The sequence below is a fragment of the Benincasa hispida genome, chromosome 3 (genome assembly GCF_009727055.1).
Source record: "Benincasa hispida cultivar B227 chromosome 3, ASM972705v1, whole genome shotgun sequence".
Classification (NCBI taxonomy): domain Eukaryota; kingdom Viridiplantae; phylum Streptophyta; class Magnoliopsida; order Cucurbitales; family Cucurbitaceae; genus Benincasa; species Benincasa hispida.
The window spans coordinates 42,100,567-42,112,191 of NC_052351.1; the positions used below are offsets into that span (position 1 = coordinate 42,100,567).

General features: G+C 33.3%; 1 protein-coding gene across 1 annotated transcript; it reads right to left on the reverse strand.

Annotated features, from left to right (window-relative positions):
- Positions 1-2,016: 2,016 nt before the first annotated feature.
- Positions 2,017-4,772, reverse strand: LOC120073979 (alkane hydroxylase MAH1-like). Its single transcript, XM_039026919.1, has 2 exons — positions 3,874-4,772; positions 2,017-2,931 (listed from the first exon to the last, which is right to left on the reverse strand). The coding sequence occupies exons 1-2, from the start codon at positions 4,728-4,730 to the stop codon at positions 2,223-2,225; spliced, it is 1,566 nt and encodes a 521-aa protein (XP_038882847.1). The 5' UTR covers positions 4,731-4,772; the 3' UTR covers positions 2,017-2,222.
- Positions 4,773-11,625: the final 6,853 nt, after the last annotated feature.

An 11,625-nucleotide genomic window follows, 5' to 3' on the forward strand; every position in this document is an offset into this window, starting at 1 on the left:
TCATTATTCTTTTGTATGTAAATGATATGTTGATAGTTAGATAAGATGCATATATGATTCAAAATTTAAAGAAAGATTTGTCCAAGTCTTTTGACATGAATGATTTGGGTCCTGCAAAGCAAATCTTAGGTGTGGATATTGCTCGTGATAGGAAAGCTGGGAGACTATGGTCATCCCAAGAGAATTATATTGAACCGATGCTGGAAAGGTTTAAGATGAAGCATGCTAAACCTATTAGTACATCACTAGCAACTCACTTCAAGCTAAGTAAGAGAGTTTGTCCTACAACAGAGAAAGAGAAAGAAGTTATGCCATCCATTCCTTACTTTTCTGTTGTTGGTTCTTCACTATGGTGTGTACTAGACCTAAAATTACACATGCAGTCAATCTAGTGAGTCATTTTCTATCCAATCTAGATAAGACTCACAGGGAAGTAGTGAAGTGGATCTTCAAATACTTGCGAGGCACCTCCAAATTGAATCTTTGTTATGAAGATGGCAAACCTATACTTGAATGCTATACTAATGCAGACATGGCATGTGATCTTGATAACAGAAAGTCTACCTCAAGTAATGTGTTTACAGTTTCAAGGGGACCCATCTCATGGCAATCCAAGCTACAAAAATGCGTAGCATTGTCCATAACTAGGGCATAGTATATTGGCAATGGAAGCAAGTAATGAGATGTTATGACTTAAAAGATTCATTCAAAAGTTGGGCTTAAAACAAGGTGAGTATATAATATTCTGTGATTGTCAGAGTGCTATGGATTTGAACAAGAATTCTATGCTCGTACCAAATACATTGACATTAGATATTATTGGCCACGAGATGTAATTGAAGAAAATAGATTGAAATTGAAGAAAGTCCACACCGACAAGAACAGTGCAAATATGTTGACTAAGGTAGTTTCCGGAAGCAAGATTGAGCTTTGTAATAAGCTTGCCGGGATAAGGTTCAAGTGACCATGGATGTGATTGTGTCTTCCCTGTGTTGGCAGGAGGGGGATATTGTTGTAGGGTCTAGCCCACTTGTTGCAAAGCAACTTTATTTTTAAACTTGTGTTTTGTGAGCCCAAAATGTTGGGTAGTATGTTTGGCCTATTTTTGGGTTGACTCATCTTGAAAGTCATAGGTTTTTTTTTTTTTAATTTTTTTATGTGCTATGGGTATGACCTAAGGAGGAAGAGAGTGAAAAAAAGAGACAAACAATCGACAAGAAAGATAGAAAGCTCTACAATTCGATTTTTCAGCGATAGTTTCCACAAATTTGTTGATTACTAGAATTTGAACCGTTGGATCATGCTAAAATTTGGCAAGTTTATTTGAGATACATAGGATCTCGTTTTGAACGGTTGGATCATTCTTTGAAGCTCTGGTTGATTTTTCATTCTTTTTATAAAACTGAGTGATTTTTCATTCTTTTTATGTCTCAAGTGTTGATCTCTTATGTATGAAAGTTTTGGTGGGGAATGAATTATTGTATGACTGATTTGAGTTCTTTTTCCCTCAATTTTATCATAATAAGAGAAGTTGACAAGGGTGGACTCTTCACAAGTCTCGTGGTTTTTACTCTTCACATTGAAGGAGTTTTTCACTTATAATTGGTGTGTGTTTTTTGCTTTTAGTCTTCCAAAATTTTATTGTCTATTGCTGTCCATTAGTGTTTGATTGCTTGGTGATTAATTTGTGGTGTTTCGGAGTACAATTGTTTGGTTGATTGTCTTAGAAAAGATCCGAGTGGATTGTTGATATATTGTTTGGGTCCTTTAAAAAATAATATGTTATATCATCATGTTTGTAATGTAAAGTATTGTATAAACATTTTCATAACATGACTCTAAAACACATTCATAGATACCATCCTACTCCTGCATGATCACATCCTCGCTTTAAATTAAACAATCTAAAAATAATACCCTTACACATTACCCTTTTAAAAAATTTATGAAAACATCCCTCACATTTGAAGCCAAAAATCCTCTTTTCCTCCCTCTAAATTCAAACCATACGCGTAGTTCATAAAATTATTACCTTCCATTAATTAACTCAAAAACATATATTTCATCTTTAACTTTAATTTGCGTATATATATTATAAGATACACACAAATATGATACCTAATTTTCCACATAAACTCATGCACGCATTATTTAAAAATAGCAATTAAACATATGCACATATATATATATATATATATATATATATTGAAACCGTCCATTATTTATCTCTTAGAAACCTTAACCTTAAATCCACTTTTCATGTGAAGTATCACAGAAGCAGCTGCAGCAACAGCGTTGATGTCTTCAGCAACAGCTTCAATGTCATAGTTATAGATAATGGCAGCTGAAACAATCTTCAATTGGGAAAATGCCACTCCTTTCCCCAAGCAAGTCCTTGGCCCCGCATTGAAACTAAAGAACTTATAAGATGGCTCTCTTTTGATCGTTCCTTTATCAGAAATCCATCTCTCTGGTTTAAATTCTTCGCAATCTTGTCCCCAGACACACCTCATTCTTCCCAATGCATATAATGAGACGAGGATCCTCGTACCTGGTTTCACGTGGTGGCCACTTGGAAGCGTGTCGGCTTCCGCCGGAGATTTGTGCTCAAACGCAATCGGAGGATAAAGACGAAGTGTTTCGCATAAGGCCCCATGCAAGTAAACCAAGTTGTTGAGCTCTTCTATGGTGAATACTCTTGGTTTTTGTTGGGGTTGGTTTTGAGATTCTAATTCGTTTTGTGGGACTATTGTTATGGTTTTCAGCTCTTCGCGAATCTTTTCTATTATGATAGGATTTTTCGAGAGGATGAAGAAGAGCCACGAGAGAGTTACGCTCAAAGCGTCGCGACCAGCGATCATGAAGTTTAAGACGGTGTCTCTGAAGAATTTATCGTTGCAATCGATCTCATCATATTTATTCACCATATACCTATATCAAAGAATATGTTTAACAGAAGGATTAGATATATCATAATATATATCGACAAAAGGCTTTTGAATCCTGTTGGTAATGTAACATGATATAGATATCAAAATAGAATGTTAACTATGCTTGAGTTAATAACATGTGTATATTTGTAAAAGATAAATATATTGTATATGGTAATATGATCGCTTAAAATCTTTATGTTCCACATATGATATTAGTGTTGGAGAAATTTTTTTATGCCAATTGAGTTTATTCATGTTGATTAGAATTATATATATGAAAGTCAGTACATTATTAATTTAAGCTTTTGAACTCAATTCTAATTTTAAAAAGTATCATTTTAAAATTATTGATAAAAAGTAATGTTAACTTATAGTTCTAGTACTTGGTTGGCCAATTATATATACCAACTATGAACATAATTTAAAATACATTGTAACCTCAACTAAAAATGTTTGAGGCCTTTTTTTTACCTCTACATATTTTTTGAATTACTCTATTACATAACTTTACAAAGTATTAAATATCTTCATAAACTTTTAAGCCTATATTTAGTAAGAACTTTAAAAGAGTTTTTTTTTTTTGAAAGGTATTATAATTAAAGTGTGGGGTGGGGGATTGAACCTCAAACCATGAGGTTAATAGTATGAACACTGTGCTAATTGAACTACGTTTTTGTTGGCAACTTTAACCATTTTTTTTAAATGCATATTTAATATCTAAACGCGTTCTAAAGTATACATTTTCAAGTTTTGTTTAAAAATGATATTCATTAATTTAATAAAATAAATCATAAACCTAATAAACGCAAAATTAAAAGTTTAAACTGCGAGAAAAAAAACTAATATTTATATTTTAACTTATTTTTAAAATGTTTTCCAAAATTCATTTTTTATATTATTTTTTCTAAACCCTAAAACCCTATAATTATTTAATTAATACCATGTGATCAAATCAGCACCACGATCTTGTAGTTGTAGTTCTTTCAACTCTCGATCTCGTTGTAGTCGTTCTCTTTTCACAGCCATCAAATTAGCAATAACTTCATCAATAGTATCACAAGCCTTCTTCATCCTCCTAGTTTCTCCAATCCCAAGCTTCTTAAGCAACTCCCAATACAATTTAGGATACAAATGTCGAAGAAAAAGCACTTCTTGAACATCATCCATAGCTTTAGAGAAAGGAATTTCAGGAAATTCAAGACACAAACTATTTAGATCAAACCCAGTTACCATCATACAGGTAGAATCAAAAGCCAATCTCAAAAACAAATCTTTCAAATCAACAACCAAACTTTTATTTTCACAGAAGTAATCAAGAATTGGCACCAACCCTTTCTCCACTTTTTCCATGGCAGCTCTAGCCATAAACTCAAGAAATTTCTCATGAACAATCAAAGATTGAGCAATTTTGCGTTGGTTTTTCCATGAATCGGAGTCGGAATTGAAAATTCCATCTCCTAAAACGTCGAAAATGTACTTGAATTCAGGCCCTTTTGGGTAATTTTGGAAATTTGTGCTCATAATGTGGTGAATGTTTGAAGGATCTACGGTCATTAAGAAGCCAGTGTTTGTGAACCAAATGCCTTTGAAGTAGAAAGTGCAAGAAGTTATTTGCAAGACTTCGGTTATACGGTCGTGGACTCGGTGGATGTGGTGGATGACGGTGGGAATCATTCCTAAAATGGGCCAATTCCATGGAAGCCCATGTGGATTCCATTTGAGAAAGAGGGAAAAAAGGATGAAAATGAAGGGTAATGAGATGAGAAAAATTGGAAGAAAGTTGAGATCAAACGCCATTGAAGAGCTGTGGATGGAGGTTTTAAGTTTTAGACTTGGTGCATGTGCAATTTATAATGGAGTGGGAAATACATTTTCTGACCCCATTTAGAATAATTTTATCCTTGTACTCTCTCTCTTTTAATATCTTTACTAAATTAGGATTTTTGGTATAAAAAGTGGACATCTTTGCTTTAGTGCCGACTAGTAGCTTAACTATAAGTGCACAAGTAGCTTTAATTATGTGTCTAGGCGATCCAGAGATGAGGGAAGGTTGACCTATTAGGCCGCATGATATAAAGGTAAAAAATTTATGTTTGAATTTTCGTTTGGTGACACTTATACTAGAAAATATATTTTTTCTTTCTTTTACTATGTAATAATCGTTATCTTGAAAAAACATTTCAGTGTTAAGAGATTGAAGCGATTGAGTTGGAAAGGAAAATCATGTTTGGATGGGATTTGGTTCTTCTCTTTTCCCTTTAGTTTTTGTACTTTTTATTATGGAATTTAGCATAAGAGACTTTTCCCTCTCTGTTTTTGGAAGGGTATTTAAGGGTTTCGAATCTCAGAAATGCATGATAAATATCGTCAAAACTCAATATTACATAAGTGAAGTACTACAAATACAAAGTAAATAAAGGTGTCTATGACTTTAAACAAAAACAAGGTTATTGTCTATGACCACTCTCAATTTAATCTAATAACTTAAAAGTCAGGTTTAATTATTTTGGCTTCATAAGATTTTTTACAAAATTAAATCTATAAACATCACTTTCATTTAGTTATTTCTATGTTTTGTTATCTATATTTTAAAATTATTTTTAAAATAAAAGTTAAATATTAAAAAAAAAAACTTGTTTTTGCTTTTTGAATTATCTAAGAATTTAAATGTTTATATAGAAAGTATGAAAACTATATTAAGAAATTGTGAGAAAATAAATACATAATATTTTTAAAATCAAATGGTTACTAAACCGTGCTTAGGTTTTGGTTTTTGAAAGTAAACTTATAAACAATACCTCCATCTAGAAATTTCTTTTTTTTAATCTACTTTCTACCAATATTTTTAAAAATTAACACTAAAAAAATACTTTTCAAAAAAAAATTTAAATAAAATTTAATTATAAATTCAAATATTTTTTTTCCGATATGTGAAGAATAAAACTAAAATAAAGTTCAAAAATAAAACAAAATCGTTGTGAAACAGTCCTTAATTTTTTGCTTTGTCATTTTCTTTTCTTTTTACAATTTTAGCTTTATTACAAGTTACACAATCCTAATCCTTTTCCTTATCCAAGGCCACTCATAATTTCAAGCCAATATATCAGTATTCAGATCATAAATGAGCATGGTCTAAATTTAGAGAAGAAAGCATACAAACATAACTAATAACTAATAGATATGTTATCAATGTATTCAATACTCAATACATTGCATGCATGTACCATCCCTAGCGTAACATTTCCCATCCCTACAGTAACATTTCCCTATCTAATGTTCTACCTGAAGATCAATGGAATTATGCGACAATTTGACTTTATTAAACTTTTGTTCAGAGAAAGGATCTCTCTAAAACCCTTATCAAAGGGGAATTTCAAATTCAATCTTGCCAATTATAAGAATTATTTGGTTAGTTTAAACTATAAAGCGAAGCCACTTAGAACGTCTGAGACAAGTAACAATGTTGTTTAGTCTAGAAAATTATTAAATTGTGAGATCCACAATGTAAAGAATTGATGTTATAAGTCATCGAAGACTATAATAGATTTAAAAAATTCCTTAACCAAATCAAGAGTGAGGAGTAATAACTCCATACCTAACTCCTTCTGAATACGTTGTAAACTTATTCAACTACATTCAATAAAATATTAAATCTCCGAACTAAAATCAAATTCTTTTCAAGTGTTGGGGCAATGACGATAAATGAATGAAAGGTCCCACCAAGTATGAAATATAAGAAATCATTCCAGAAAGCTCTAACCCATTATTACAACATGTGATTGTGTGAAGAGAACTTATGAAATATCTTAAATTTACCATCAATAGTTATTAAGAGAGATCTGTAAATTTTTAAATCTACAATTTGTTTTATAGTATAATAGGAATTACAAGAAATTTAGAAAAAAAAAATTCATGATCAATTATATGTATTCCAATTGAACTATGATCGTTTTAACTTTAAATCTACATTTATCCATTATTACGAGATAACTACATTAGTAATGATTTTTGAGGAGGTAAGGAGAAGTGGCCGTTACCAGTGGTGAGGGTGACAGGTTCCATGGATGGGGAAACATCTTCGCTGCCCAAACATAAATTTATGACATCCACTCGTTTTTTCCATATTCATTAATTTCGGCCCTTCCCCCTCCTACCCTCAACCAAACCATCTTGTTTTTTCTTTTTTTTTTTTTTCTCTCTCTCTAAATATTATCATCAATGTTTGTATAGATTTAGAAATTTCCACTGTGATAGTACAGAATGAATTGAGAAATCTAGGACATATTTTTGTGGGATGAAAATTCAAGTTTTAAAAGAAAAGGAAAAAAATTTTGGTTGATTATTTTTTAAAGAGGAATCTCTTTCTTATACTCCCATGTTGGACTTTTGGTTTGGGTCCCAAGGGATACTCATATTTTAGAGGGAGTGAGGAGATAGACATTTGTAGGTATGAGCCGAGTTGCACGTTCAGCAACTGGTCATTCTTTGCGTTAATGGCTGTTGGCCCTTTGTGCCTATAATTCGTGCAAAGCCCTCAGTTCTTTTCAATCATCTCAATTCATCCATATCTTCTCAGTATCCCCTCTTGACCCGCCTATGTTTTCCCGTTTTAAGTTTTCCAAGTAAGTCAGTCAAAGCAAGTCAGTCTGAAGCATGTGAGTTTTCCAATCGGGTATTGTGCATTTCTGATCGAGACAGTTTTTTTGGGCTGTTTTATTCTGGGGATGACGTGGCACTCTGAAGACCTGCTTGTACATTTGGCAGAGTCGTAAAACATCTTAAAGAGAGCGAGATACGCGACTCAGCATGTAACAAGTTTCTGTTTTACAGGTCTCATTTTTCTAACAACTATTGTTCGTAATTGTTCGTTGTTGTCAAATTTGACCATTGGAGGATAGCCAAAACTAACAATTTTAAGACGTTTATTACCACTACTGCGATGGTCCTTACAAGTCATAACGACATTATGACATCTAATCTCAACTATCCAATCCGGTTCGAAGGAGCAAACTTCAAACCTAGAAGTAGAAGATGTTGTTTTTTCATATGGTCAAGAAATTGCTGACGTTTGTACCACGGATAAGCCAACCATTTCGAAAGAAGATCGATTGAACAACAAATAAAAGAAGCTACTGATTGGGAAGAATATGATTTTTTTTATGTAAAAATTTTATTTTAAATGGTCTAATTGATGACCTATATGATTATTACAGCATAATGAAGACAACAAAGGAAGTTTGGGATTCCCTATAGAAGAAATATGATACCAAGGAGGCTAGGTTGAAAAATATGTCGTCAGCCATTACCTCAAGTCCAAATGACGGATGACAAATCTATGAATACCCAATCCAGCAAAATATAGAAGATCGCCAATGAAATAATAACTGAAGGTATACCCTTAGATGAACAATTCCAAGTTACTGTTATAATTGACAAACTATCCCCCTTGTGGAAGGATTTTAAGAACACCTTAAGACATAAAACCAATGAGTTTTCTTTGGAGAGTCTTATAACCCGGCTAAGAATTGAGGAGGAAGTTCGAAAGCTGAACCAGAGGGAGGAGGTGAATATCATTCCTGAGAGATTCACCTCTACCATGATAAAGCCTAACCAAAAGTCCAAGGGAAAAAAGAGGAAAGGTCAAAATCACGATTCCAGCAACAAGAACCAACAGAAGAAGCAAAAACCCCTTTCAGGAGAAACAGTACAGTTTCTTTGCTTTAACTGTAATAAATCTGGACACATGGCTAAGAACTGTAGGTACAGGCATCAAACCGTTAGTTGTCATGATCACAGAAGTTAATGTGATCAGTGGCTTGGGTAGTGGATAGACACTGGCGCTACACACCATGTCCTTCACAACCTTAGTCTCTTTAAATCTTATACTGAAACTAAGGATAAGAATATTCTGTCGGGGGATCACCACTCAACAAAAGTTGTTGGAACCGACAAGGTGGAGGTGAAGTTTACCTCCGCGAAGACCCTCACTTTGAAGGATGTCCTACACACTCTGAAGATAAGAAAAAACTTGATCTCAAGCTATCTCCTCAAAAAGGTCGGATTTACTCAAATCATAAGGGTAGATTTATATATCCTTATTAAGAATAATATATTCGTAAGGAAGGGTTATGCAACTGAGAGAATGTTAAGATTAAATTCAGACATAAATAAAATGAAATCTTCTGTGTATATATTGTGTTCTTTAAATGTTTGGTATGCTAGACCTTGTCATGTTAATAAGAAATTAATTAGTAACATGAGTAGGTTGGAAATGATATCTAAGTTATCCATTAATGAATTTGATAAATGCAAGTATTGTGGTCAGGCTAAAATAACTAAGACTCTGCATAAATCTGTGCTTATGGTATCTGAGCCTCTAGATTTAATTCATTCTAACTTATGTGAATTTGATGGCATCTTGACTAGGAATAGTAAAAGATATTTTATTACTTTTATTGATGATTGCTCCGATTTTACTTCTGTATATTTGCTTAAAAACAAAAGTGATGTATTTGATGCTTTCAAATTGTTTGTAACTAAAGTAGAGAATCAATTTAATAGAAAGATTAAAAGACTTCGTAGTGAGGGGAACTGAGTATGACTCAGACAACTTTAATGAATAATTTAATTCACATGGAATAATACGCGAAAAGACTGCACCTTACTCTCCTAAAATGAATGAAAAAGCCAAAAGGAAAAATAGAACTTTAGCTGAGCTTATAGTTGTTGTTTTACTTAGTTCAGGAGTCACGTTATATTGGTGGGGTGAAATCATCCTTACCGTGTGTTATTTCCTAAATAGAATACCAAAGTCTAAAAACACAACTTCACCTTATAAAGTCCTCAAGAATAAGAAACCAAACTTGTCATACTTTATAACACGGGGATGTCTAGCCTTTGTAAGGATTCTAGATCCTAAAAGAAGAAAGCTAGCTAGTAGAGCCTATGAGTGTGTCTTTATAGGTTATGCCATAAATAGTAAAGTCTATAGGTTCTATGACCTAGTAAACCAAGTGATCATTGAGTCAAATGATGCTAACTTATTTGAGGATAGATTTTTTTTTTTAATCAAGAAATAGCGGGAGCTCGGGATCCAGTAGTCTAACTCTAATTAGAAATCCTACCTTTACAGAGGAAGCGGACCCAAAACCTAAAAGAAGCAAAAGAACTAGAATCGTCAAAAATTTTAAGGATGACTTCTAAACCTATAATGTAGAAGAAGATCCTAAAGATGTAAAAGTTGCACTATCTATGCAGATGCCAACTTATGGCAAGAAGCCATAAATGATGAGATGGACTCTCTTGAATCAAATAAGACTTGGCACTTAGTAGACCTACCCCCAGGTTACAAGGCAATAGGGTGCAAATAGCTTGACCTGATGGAATAGTTGACAAGTTTAAAGCCAGGTTAGTGGCAAAAGACTTTAGACAAAGAAAAGACATAGACTTCTTTGACACCTTATCCCCTGTCACTAGAATTACCTCAATCCATGTTTTTTTTCTCTCGCTACACTTTATAACCTCGTAGTACACAAGATGGACGTAAAGACCGCCTTCCTAAACGGTGAACTTGAAGAAGAGATTTACATGGAACAACCTGAGGGGTTTATAGTTCATGGTCAAGAAAATAAGGATTGTAAGCTAGATAAAGCTCTCTATGTTCTGAAGCAAGCTCCTGAAATGACATGAAAAGTTTGATAATCTAATCCTATCTAAAGGTTCAAGGTTAATGAAAGTAACAAATGCATCTACTATAAGTTTGAAAATAATCTTTGCAATATCCTGTGTCTGTATGTAGATGATTTGTTAATCTTTGGGTCGAACTTGTCCGTCATAAATGATGTGAAATCTATATTAAGTGAAAATTTCGACATTAAAGACTTTAGAGAAGCGAGTGTAGTCTTAGGCATAAAAATGACTAGGTCTAAAATGTAAATTTCTTTGGATCGATCTCACTATGTAGAAAAGATTATAAATAAATATAATTACTTTGAATGAAAACCAGAATGTACTCCTTATGACTCTAATATTAAGTTGTTCAAGAACACTGGTGACATTGTTAATCAATCTGAGTATGCAAGCATCATGGACAACTTTAGATACGTTGCTGGCTGCAGTAGGCCTGATATAGCTTATGTTGTAGGATTACTTTGTAGGTTTATAAGCAAACCTAGTATAGAGCATTGGAACGTCATAGAGAGGGTTATGAGGTACTGGAAGAAAACCCAAAACCTAGGATTACATTATCAGAAGTTTCCTACTGTCCTGGAAGGATTCAGTGATGTTGACTAGAACTCCCTCTCGGATGATTCAAAGGCTACAAGTGGCTATATCTTTAATACACCAGGCAAAGCTGTCTCTTAGAAATCCAAGAAATAGATTATTTTAGCCCAATCTACGATGAAGTAAAAAATGATAACACTAGCAACAACTAGTGAAGAAGTAGGCTTGCTTAGAAGTTTGCTATTAGAGATTCCTCTATGGAAAAAGTTGGTACCAGCCATATAAATCAATTGCGACAGTACTATGAAAATCGCAAAAGTTCAGAACCATTATTACAATGGAAAGAGAGGAAAAATACGTCGTAAGCCCAGTTCCATTAGAGAGTTTCTCATTACTGATGCAATTAGAATGGATCATATACGGAATGATGAAAACTTGGCAGATCCTTTGATGAAAGGAGTGGCTAGAG

Excerpts from the sequence above, each read along its gene's own strand:
- LOC120073979 (XM_039026919.1), bottom strand. The coding sequence starts at position 4,730 with ATGGCGTTTGATCTCAACTTTCTTCCAATTTTTCTCATCTCATTACCC. Across the intron at positions 2,932-3,873 it reads GGTGCTGATTTGATCACATG|GTATATGGTGAATAAATATG; the intron begins GTATTAATTAAA and ends TCTTTGATATAG.